At 40.2% G+C, this 12,216-nt stretch overlaps 1 protein-coding gene across 1 annotated transcript in view; it reads left to right on the top strand.

Annotated features, from left to right (window-relative positions):
• The window catches only part of LOC108570387, a 147,064-nt gene that overhangs the window by 122,685 nt on the left and 12,163 nt on the right, over positions 1-12,216 (top strand). Inside the window, exon 5 of the mRNA XM_017932246.1 lies at positions 9,278-9,390. Coding sequence (XP_017787735.1) covers positions 9,278-9,390 — 113 coding nt within the window. The remainder of the gene's footprint in view (positions 1-9,277; positions 9,391-12,216) is intronic.

Here is a 12,216-nt window from a genome sequence, read left to right as displayed (position 1 = left end):
TTCGCTGCAAAATTAGAGAATTCGTTAAAAGATTAATATCTCAAAATTACTATCTTGGAAATTTTCAATTTCTCTCCAAGATGAACAAGAACCTTCTTCGAAATGGAAGAAATATGTTCTCTCATATGAATTCTTCCATTTTTGCATATTTGCTCTTTTCAAAATTCGCTGCAAAATTAGAGAATTCGTTAAAAGATTAATATCTCAAAATTACTATCTTGGAAATTTTCAATTTCTCTCCAAGATGAACAAGAACCTTCTTCGAAATGGAAGAAATATGTTCTCTCATATGAATTCTTCCATTTTTGCATATTTGCTCTTTTCAAAATTCGCTGCAAAATTAGAGAATTCGTTAAAAGATTAATATCTCAAAATTACTATCTTGGAAATTTTCAATTTCTCTCCAAGATGAACAAGAACCTTCTTCGAAATGGAAGAAATATGTTCTCTCATATGAATTCTTCCATTTTTGCATATTTGCTCTTTTCAAAATTCGCTGCAAAATTAGAGAATTCGTTAAAAGATTAATATCTCAAAATTACTATCTTGGAAATTTTCAATTTCTCTCCAAGATGAACAAGAACCTTCTTCGAAATGGAAGAAATATGTTCTCTCATATGAATTCTTCCATTTTTGCATATTTGCTCTTTTCAAAATTCGCTGCAAAATTAGAGAATTCGTTAAAAGATTAATATCTCAAAATTACTATCTTGGAAATTTTCAATTTCTCTCCAAGATGAACAAGAACCTTCTTCGAAATGGAAGAAATATGTTCTCTCATATGAATTCTTCCATTTTTGCATATTTGCTCTTTTCAAAATTCGCTGCAAAATTAGAGAATTCGTTAAAAGATTAATATCTCAAAATTACTATCTTGGAAATTTTCAATTTCTCTCCAAGATGAACAAGAACCTTCTTCGAAATGGAAGAAATATGTTCTCTCATATGAATTCTTCCATTTTTGCTTATTTGCTTATTTTAAATTTCGCTGCAAAATTACAGAATTCTTTAAAAGATTAATAACTCAAAATTACTATCTTGGAAATTTTCAAATTCTCTCCAAGATGAACAAGAACCTTCTTCGAAATGGAAGAGATATATTCCGTTAGATGAATTCTTCTATTTTTCTATATACAGAATTTTTGAGAAGACGAATAGCTCAAAATTACTCTCCTGGCAATTTTAAATTTCTCTCCAAGATGAACAACAATCTTCTTCGAAACGGAAGAAATATCTTCTTCTTCCATTCCCTTACACTTGCTCTAATAAAACTCTCTCCAGCGGCATCCCCAGAAAAATCACCAAACGCCCGAAGATTGTAAATCGTGTCGAAGTCGATTTCGTTATTTACAAAACTGAAACATCCTTCCTCAACAGTTACCGCTACATCGTGCTACGTGACGTGGATAACAGCGTGGAACTCTTTAATCGTGTACGAACAGATCGGAGGTCTTCGCGCTTCGAGTGAAAGAGCATGTTTCGCGAGGAGCTGATTTTCAGAGAGAGGCGGAGAAACGTGATAGGAATTCGAACATCGTGCATCCGTGGAAAGAAGTTCGTTACAGTAACGAACGCCCGCAAACCGTTTCCTTCCTCCTTCTAACCGTGGCTCAGGCTGTTCTTAATTTACTCGGAGGGGTAGTGCACGCGAATCGACTCTTCGCCAAGAATCTCTGTGAATTGGTGTCGTTGACCTTTTACACGCGCAACGAGAACACGAGTGTCACGAATACTTCTTCTTTTTTTTTTCAACAAACTACAATCCCACGTTTCACCAAGTAAATCGTAGAATTCATCCAGCGTTTCAATTATGTAAAATGAATTGCCAAAGTGCTGCTCCAGTTACACAAACGAAAGAATTTCTCTCTTCAGCTATTAGTCTTACAATATTCTTCTGGGGAAGAATAACAAAGCGGGTAAGAGAAGAATCGTTTGCTGTACCGTCGTTCTCTCCTCCCCCCCTCTCTCTCTCTCTCTCTCTCTCTCTCTCTCTAGCTTCTCTGGCGGCCGAAGAAAAGGTTATTCACCGTCTAGGAGCGGGAAGTTAAGAGGCCAAGCCCGCCCCTTTGTCAGCCCTTTCGATGTTAACAAGAGGGCCTTCAGCTTCCTATTGCCGCGACAGCTTCGACAGATTTTCGTGCACAGGTGCCGATCGATTCCTCTCTCGTTTCTCCCTACCGCTACGTTCTCTCCTATCTCTTCCTATCTTTCTCTCGTGAAAAAGCTTTTGTGGCCTTTGGAGTCGTAAAACGAGGGTTTTCCCTCGTAAATAGCCCTCGGTTTTCCTGATTCCTTGGAACGGATCGATGAGAGAAGTTTCAAGGTCCGAGCGGAGGAAAAAGGAAGTCTATGAAAGAAGGAGGCTTATTTCCCTCTCTCTCTCTGTTTCACGTGGTAGAAGTGAAGAAAGAAGTCTACGAAAGAGACGCTCCCTCTCTCCCTCTCTCTCCCTCTCTCTCTGTCTCTCTCTGTCTCTCTCTCTGTCTCTCTCTCTGCCTCTCTCTGTCTCTGTCTCTCTCTCTCTCTCACTCTCTCTCTGTCTCTGTCTCTCTCACGTGGTAGAAGTGAAGAAAGAAGTCTACGAAAGAGACGCTCTCTCTTTCTCTCTCTCTCTCTCTCTCTCTCTCTCTGTTTCTCTCTCTCTGTCTCTCTCTCTGTCTCTCTCTCTGTGTTTCTCTCTCTCTCTCTGTCTCTCTGTCTCTGTCTCTCTCACGTGGTAGAAGTGAAGAAAGAAGTCCACGAAAGAGACGCTCTCTCTGTCTCTCTCTCCGTCTCCGTCTCCGTCTCTCTCACGTGGTAGAAGTTGAAGGAGTTCCGAAGCGTAAGAGGTCGTAAATCACGCGAGAGAGCGGACCGTTTCGTGGAATGTCTCTCTGCCGCGACATATTGTTCACGATCGAAAGGATCCAGTGATAAATCAAACGCGGCTGGCCACCGGCGAAACTTGAACGACCGCGGTCGTTCAAGAAACCTGGGAGGAAAGTTTTCGAGTAAGCGCTTGGCGAGAGAAGCTGCAGCCAGATTGGCAGCTAATCAAATCGGCCGGGTTGACGAAGGACCGAATGAAGGAGGATTTATTGTAAGTAAATAGAATTAGGAGTTACGAGTGCCTTGAGTAACCTCTGGCTCCGGCTGCTGTGACGCTAACCCAACTAGAGCTAACCTGACCTAACTGAATAATTCGATTAGAAGCACCCGAGACGGTGCACGTTCCTTCAACCATCCCCGTTCACGGAGTCTACGATCCGATCGTTGTCTTCTATCTACGTGGCACGGCTCGAATCGCCACCGTCCAACTTTCTTACTTTCCTTCGTTCTTTGTACTTGAATTACGAGGTTTCGCCAAGTCACGAGCAATCCGAGAGTTTCACGTATGTGTTTCTATTGTATTTTGTCGCGGAGGAAATTTGTAGGGTGTAAGTGTGAAGACTTGAAGAGGGAAGTTTAGGTAATTTTGAAGATTCACTGGAAGTACTCGTTCCCTTGATTTTTTAATGCCTAATTACGAATTTTGGTGAAATAACGAGCAATCAGAAAGTTTGATGTATGTGTTTCTATTGTATTTTGTCGCGGAGGAAATTTGAAGGGTGTAAGCGTGAAAAGTTGAAGGGGGAAGTTTAGGTCATTTTGAAGATTCACTGGAAGTACAACTTTTATTTTTATTTTCTGTATTCAAATAAAATACACGCAATTGAAAATAATGACACGTTTTGAAATTACGGTAGACAATGTGGATTTGGTTTTAATAATATGTTGTGAGTGATGGCGTGAATGTCGTGTGTTTATTTTGCATTTGTGTGAACGTTCTAAGATAGACATGATCTATGGCTGATACTCGAATCGACTCGAGATTGGTGAAACGGTCAGTGTCCTAAAGAGAAGCAACGAGTAAACAGTAGAACCGCGTTGTTAATGAAAACAAAGAGACCGAGAGCGTATAAGAGAGAAAAAATAAGAGAGCATTGATCAGGTTATTAATATTGTGGAATTGGTTTAATAGACTGCGATACAAGACAATTAACTGGTAAAAGTTACATTCAACACCTTCGAGGACCTCAGAACGCAAACATAGCTTGCATAAACAGACTAAATGTAAATATCGCTGATTTATTCCTACTTTGTGCCATAGTAACAGCAAGTTCGTTACCGTTCCTTTCGTGTTTGTTATTATTGTTATAACTTCTTAGTAAATCTTCAAACAACCTATGTTTGTATAACATTTTTCTCTCTCTTATCCCCATAAAACATACTGACAAAGTTTGATCGGAAAAAACTAGGATACCCTGTATATGTATGTCGTACTCTAATGGGTGATATTTATCGTAGAAACAATTAAAATAGAAAGATTTTGTGCACCATGAGCATTTTATAAATTCTGTAACATAACAAGTACGCTGTTTTTTTTTTGCATATACCATTAAAAGGTACTTGATTAACATCGCAAAATATTTCGTAAATATTAATAAATTTCTTTCGTTCGACTGTACATTGGTCTTTGGGTCTTTTTTGACCCAATCTACAATCAATCTACAATCAACTGTCCGCACCCATATTTAACCCTAGTGCGGTCTTTGGGCCTTTTTCAATCCATCGCGTTCTCATTTTTTTAATAACTTCGAATGAAATTTAATAATTTAAAAATTAAATTGTTATTCATATATTTGTTTATGTTCCCTTAATAAGCGTACTGGTATTAAAAATTATTACACATAAGGTGTTTGGGTCTTTATGACAACTTATGTTCTGATACACAAAATCTATAAACCTGAAAAATAGAAGCGCAAATCTGATTTTACATTACTCCACAAAATGGTTTTCTTTTCTCCCGAAAAATTCAGTTTCTCCATTGTAACGACGTCTCACTAAATCCCTAAACTTTCAAATCTTCACTACAACCCTCCGCAGAGATCACGAATCGTCGCTACAGAATCTCACAAGACTCGTCATTAACACGTCGCGATTAACAGCGCATATAATCCGAGAATTTATCAACTCCAAGTCGAACGACTCTCGGATCGTCATCTTCTTCGACCGGAGGATACTCGGTACCGCGTTTCACGCTTCCAAGGTAACCAGTTTCTATCGGTAAATCCCGAGGGTGGTCGGTGTCGAGTCTCAAGGCACCAGGAGTCATCAGTGTCGTGCCTCGCGATTCGGTGTCGCCAATATTGCCCGGTGGAGAAAGCCTTCTGTCGCCAATATCCCCGTTCAACGTTTTAACGTTTTACACAGCTACTACCACTTCATATTCATTGTATCGTGTGAACAAACATCGAAGTTTATCGTATCACGTACCTGCGAGATGGTATTTACGTACACGTGTTCCAATTTTCAGTATGCATACGTGTTTTCGGAGATAGAAACACGTTATAGGGGGGTAACACAGATTTCCAGCGGGTAGCTGAAAATATTGGATTTCGAACGAGCGAAGACGAGAAACGTTCAAAAAGTCACTGCTCTACTCGAGTGTTTTGCAATTATTGCCTTTTTATTTAGACTAATTGAAGTTAAGTTTTATCCTGATAGCACGTTGTTAATATTATACGAGCTTGTGGAAACGGTGAGAAAAACTGCACTTCAAAATTTCGTGTTTCTTCGATAATGAGGAACTGTCCAAATATTTCAATACTTATGGATAGTAAAATATTTATTGTTGGTAGTGTGGGATCAGAAATATAAATGGATGTTTATTTTAGAAAATATCAGAATAACTATAATACTATGACACACTGTCCCTTCATCCCTCGCACGCCGTACTTTATAGCCAGGCCTTTCGTGGGCCTCTTGTCAATTCTCTTTCAATTTTCGTTTAAAATAAGAAATTATCGATATGACAATCAGAGTACTGTGAAAATAAGACCGTCGAATGATTATTTTATCCTAATTAAAACTTTTCAACATGTTATTAAACCAAGGTACTTCGGAGTTTGTAAGAATTTTTTATTTTTATTCTACAGGAAAAATATGGAAGAATTGCAAGTAAAAAATTTTCTAAAACGAATTACTTTCGTAAAATAATTTACGACACGCGACTATGATCAATATTCACGCATACTCAGTCGGAAAGCGCGCGTAATTCAAATAATGTAATACCAGCGAAGCTTAAATCTCGTATTATCCTCGATCACGCTTAATCCGTCCATAATTCTGTCATTTTCTCTAATAAATTCTTCTGCAATATACAACAACAGCCAAATATTACCCAAACTTTCGTTCTAAAACGCCGCAGAAATTCCTTCGAATCCCTGGGATCGTTGAAAAACGTGGGAAACCTCCGGAGTCGCGTCGATTTAATTAGAAGAAAAAGGCTGTAGAGAACGTCAGAAGCGCGATAGCGTTCCGCGGGAGATAAGTTTTTATGTAGGACACAGGTCCTGTCGAGGGAAGAAGTTTCTCTCTCGTGGGAAGGGTCCAGCTATCGATTCTCGTCCATTCGACGAAGGACTTGGACGTGCTTGCTTTCTAAACAGCTCTCGAGCACGACGAACGACCGCCTCGATCTCGGATCGACGCTCGACCAATCTCCAGGAACCATCGTGTCCCGACCCAGAGACACTTTTTTCTCTCTCCTCCGCGACAACACGATTTCTCCAACTGGGAGAGATACACGCTCGACCATCTTCTCGACGTCATCGTCGATAGCCACGCGAACTTTTCGCGCGTACAACCTTCGAACAAGGGGGAGAGAAAAAGTTCTGCAGGAGAGAGGAACCTTTTTTTTCATAGTGCCACTGGATGCTTCTGCGTAATAACACGCCGATACACTCTGTTACTTTCGAGGCACGTTTCCGATTCCAGAACGTGCAACCGTTCCGAGCTATTCCTTCGTATTCGTTTCCTATCCAGAAGCTAGTCTATCCGGCGCGGTACCGAGCAGGTTGATTCCCAGTCTTACGCTGGCTAACATGCACGATATTACGTGGAAATACGCTCCTCTGAAATATTTCGTTTCAACTTGTGGTATCTTCGGAGGAGGGAGGAGAGTAAATATCTGGTGGGATTTGGTTGAGGTACGGAGAGTTCCTGCCTTTAGGAGTTGATTGGTTTCTGGTGACTAAAGACCCGACTAGAAATTTCAGTTAGGCAGACATTAGGTCTGCATTAGGCTAGCCTAATTTGCCTGTTCGGCCCGCATGCGGTATGTAACGCGGAATATTCCACCTAATTGGGAAAGCCGCGTTAGGGCCGCATTAGGCTTTCCCAATGACTGTCCAATAAGGCCCTTATTAGAATAGCTTTATTAGGTTTTCACTGGGAGACATTAATGAAATCTGACGAGGAATACCTCATCAAGACACTGTATGGATTAAATTGTAAAAACTTTTATCTTGTTGAAAGCCCTCACTGAGATGTCTGTAAATATTCCTACGTATAAGTTTGAGAGCCCCACTCCACCTAATTTAGGCGTGCGCTCGGCCATCCCCATTTGGGCCACGTATGGCAACTGTTAGGAATGTCCAACCTAAGCGTGCGCTCGGCCAACCCCATTTGGGCCACGTATGGCAACTGTTAGGAATGCATAACTTAGGCGTGCGCTCGGCCACGTATGGCAACTGTTAGGAATGCCCAACCTAAGCGTGCGCTCAGCCATCCCCATTTGGGCCACGTATGGCACTGTTAGGAATGCCCAATTTAGGCGTACGCTCGGCCATCCCCATTTCAGCCACGTATGGAATTGTTAGGAATGCCCAACCTAAGCGTGCGTTCAGCCATCCCCATTTGGGCCACGTATGGCAACTGTTAGGAATGCATAACTTAGGTGTGCGCTCGGCCACGTATGGCCCCCCATTTGGGCCACGTATGGCAACTGTTAGGAATGCCCAACCTAAGCGTGCGCTCGGCCACGTATGGTAACTGTTAGGAATGCCCAACTTAGGCATGCGTCATTCCTTCCGAATTAGGACCTAATGCGGTAACGATTAGGCTTGCAGCATTTACGTGTGCCTAATAGTTACCGCATTAGGCCCACATTCGTCTTCAGGCATGTCTAACTGAAATTCTAGTCGGGGAAGTAAAGCGGGAGGCTTGTTGTAATTGATCGTTAGACTGAGGATTTTTATGGGAATTCATATTTTTAGGAATTAATGAAAAAAATAGAAGGTAGATAGGTAATTGTTTTATTTTTAAATATTATAACGAGTACTGTATTTTGGGTTTGTTTGTTATTTTTGCTTGTTATGCGCATTCTGGCTGTTTTTGTGATATCAAATTTTCCAGAAATGCATAACAATCCGCAGTCTACTGATTATTATGTCATTATTAAACTGCGGATTTTAATGCAAATCTATATTTCTGGGAATATAATTAAAAAAAATTAAACTTTGGTTGAAAATTATTTCACCTTCCAGGTATTATAAAAAGCACCATAATTTGGATATTTTTCATTTTGCGCGCATTCTGTGCAATTTTGCACGTTTAAATATTCTATAAATGCATGAAAATACGCAGTCTAGTCATTACATATTGCGTCATTTCCCCGAACAATTTAAAATAAAAGTTCCGATCCAAAAAATTCGTAAAGATACAACTTAGCGAATATCAGATTATAAAAAGAAAATTCGAGTATTTTCACATAAACTACATTGCATGAAGAAATTTAATATACAAACTATAATAAGAATAAACAGATTTACGAATTTAGAAAAAAAATCGTGATTCTGGAATGTTTACAGTCTCGCAGTAGTATAAGTCTAGACGACATCTCAGTCAGACAAGTAGTACCGCTAGACGCTTCCAGCGGCAAATAGAACAAATAGCTCTAAAATCATTCTAAAATTGAATTTTCCTATTTCGACTTTTATACAAGTTTCTTCTTAACCTTTCCTTCTGAAGTGATACACATTTTTCTTAAATTTTTCACAAAATTTCTGTCGCATTTTCAAATCATCTTTACCATCCATTCGCCGAATAAATAAATAAACAAATATTCTTTGCCTCACCGCGCGGATATTTACCACAGTCTCTCCTATATTTCAAGCACAACAACTTGTTCTAAAAAAAAGAAATTCATATTTCACGAAATAAGTGCCGCTCGTTCATAACCAACGCGCGGGAATTGATAAAAAATTGGGCGACTCTTTCGCGGCCACTTGTAAATTTCCACAGCGTGTGCCGTGAGAATCCCTCGTAAATATAATCCCGGGCTGCGTGGGTCACGCAATAACGCCACTCATAATATTTATCGCGGCAGGTTTCTTTTATTGTTTCGACGCGTGAAACGCCGTGTATCTCGTGTACGAGGGCCAACTCTGAGTGTACGTATCCGTGTTTGTTCCAGGATAAACGAGAACACAACGAGATCCCAATTCCTCGCGTACTTCAGTTTCTCCTCGAAGACGAACGTGTCCGTTGGCTGGCCCGTAAAAGGCGGAGATCCGGTGAACAACACTGGTAAGTGACCTATTTTACCTCGTGTTACAATTAAAAAAAGCTCCAGGCAACGTAAATTACTCGAACGTCTCTTCTCGTTATTACGGTAAAATCACGAATTTTAGAGGATGGAATTTGCAACGTCGAACTTTCTGTTATATCTCGCAATTAAATATTCGGGTGTTAACAGGAATTTTAGGCTGCAAATAAATTTAAGAGAAAACGAAATATTCATTAATTTAAGAGACTGTATATATTTAGTAAAAATGTAAATGTTTGAATACGCTATAACAACTATTAATTAAATTCTCCATAGAACTCTGACAAACTCTGGCTGAAAACTCTTTCAAACTCTGTCTCTAAAAACTACGACTCTAACTCACGACTGTTAACTTCTTTATCCCTTTCACTCTATGCACAGAATTCCTAAAAAAACGTCTCGCCTTTTCAACCTAAAACCCTGTGTCACCGTGCAGCACTCATTTACACCTTAATTTCACTTACACATTGTCTGTCTGAAATTCTAAACATTTTTCCTTTACACTTCTATTGCTGTTGTCCAGACATTTTTAACACCTTCAAAAAATTCCGTCATTCCTAAAATATTTCACACAAGAAATAACAAATTAAAATTTTCGAACACTGGAATTAATTAAAACAACATCTGTTTAACTTTTACACGTCGTCTAGAATTATTTATTGCTATTGATATGCACGAAGAAACTCCAAATTCTCGCTTTTATTAAAGGTTCTTGGAGCCCTCCAAAAATTGAGGAAAAATTAACGAACGAAAAATTAACATTAGGTTTACGGACATTTCTTATATACCTGCGTCACCTTGACGCGTGAATGAAACCGCAGATTTTCTTTAAAAAACAGCATATTGTAGTATCGGGGCCACCCAAAAATAGGAAACCGACACGGGAGAATAGAAAGGGAGTGGTTGGCGTAACCCCACTAACCTAAAATAAGCCCCCACTAACTACCAACTAACAACCCCCCTCCCCCGAACTAAGTGACACCTCTTCAACCCTCAAACTACTGAGTTTTTACATAGTGAATTTTCCCCTCCCACACACTGCAAACTAACAAAAGGACATCATGCCCTGAAAAGCACAGACAAACCCCCCGCATAGCACCAGATGCCTCCGGGCAGGCAGCGCGCCACTAGACCTAAGATAAATATTGTATTTATTATTATTATTTATTACACATACTCCGTGCCTTACGGCTTAGGAGGGCTTCCGGTTATACATGTATTGCTAATTTGTCTCTTACACTACTCACATCTTCATTTTTGTTTTTATTCCGGTTAACTTAGATTTAGACTTAAATTAAATTAAATTCAATTATAATGCGGATTATTGCACTATGCCTTCAAATAACAGCGCGTAATTTATGGAAATATCTTTGGATTTGACTCTGAATTAGGTTCCAGTCTCTTTCTCCTTCCTCTCTCTTTTTTCACTTATTACTCTCATGTACTCCAAGCCTGCCCCGTCTCCTCTCAGCAATTGTTCCTTTGTGATCTCTGCTTTCGTTACCTTACATAAGATAAATATTGTATATAATATAAATAATTACAATATGTACTACATTTAAGTCAATAGTAAAGTTAATAATAATGGTTGGCGTAGCGCGCAAAGCCTCGGCTTGCTAAACCGACGGACCCGGGTTCGATTCCCGTTGGTTCCTACAATATTATACACTATAATAAGCATCAGTGGTAGGAGAGAAATGTAAACAGTTTCTGTAATATTCCTTGTGAAATTCGAAATGCGTCAAAATGACTCGTCCCCGTAAACCTAGTGTTAAACGCGTATTCAACCCCTGTTCTTAAAAATAGCAGAGAGTCACGTTCGTATCGTAGGCCTGGCCTAAACTCAATTATCCCGAACAGTAGGTACAAAACGAGAAAAAGGCTCGAATGATTCCAATCAAATTTTCCACGTAATCGTACTCTCGAGAACTAATTGGAAATTGCACGAGGGAGAATTCAGTTGCTCTCACCAAGATACTCAACAGCCACATACATACCTAGCGCGTTTCGCGCTCTAATGAGAAGCGCAAACTCTCGCGGCGAAATCATAAGTCAATCAGGGCAGCTCGAATTCGATGGAACAACATGTGGAAATTACAGCGCTACGGTAAATGTCGTCCCTCGTCAACGGCGTCGGAGCAACGTGCGACAGGGTCGAACGAGTACGGCCAAACTGTCCTGGCGGATGCAGATCAAACATCGATCCCCGCGGTATCTGGCTCGGCTTCGTTACCGATAACTTTATCTCGCTCGGAGGATATTATGCGATCGTATCATTAGCGAGTTCATTTTCGTCTGTAATAGGCAGAATGACGGTGTTTGAAACGGTGGGGCTACGGTCGATCCACGCGATACAGAAACCAATTTACCGCCGTCGACATTAACGGATCAATTTCACCCCGAAACCTCGAACTGGAGAACCGAGGCGTGAAAGAAACGAGAGTGTAAACAGAGAAACTCCAATTCCAGAAATTCGAACGTGTATATGTACAGAGAGAGAGAGAGAGATACACGCTCCATCAGAAGCAATCACTCTCTCAAAGAGCAAACTATCTGCGATCTCGTTCGAAAAGAATTCGTACGTGGAAACATCTCGTCGATCGTCGGCGAGATTCACTGTTCGAGAGGAACGAGTGAGGCGAAGACGTGAAGCGGAGGAAGATGGAGAGGAAAGAAGGGAGAGCCAGGGAGAAGGAGAGAGGGAAAAGAAGGAAAAGAGAGATTGAGAAGGAACGTCAGAGAGAGGGAGAGAAAAATAGCAAAAGAGAGATAAAGAAAGAACGAGAGAAAGAGAAATAGAGGGAAAG

This window comes from Habropoda laboriosa, unplaced genomic scaffold (assembly GCF_001263275.1).
Source record: "Habropoda laboriosa isolate 0110345459 unplaced genomic scaffold, ASM126327v1 scaffold77, whole genome shotgun sequence".
NCBI lineage: Eukaryota > Metazoa > Arthropoda > Insecta > Hymenoptera > Apidae > Habropoda > Habropoda laboriosa.
This window is presented reverse-complemented; position numbering and strand designations above follow the sequence as displayed.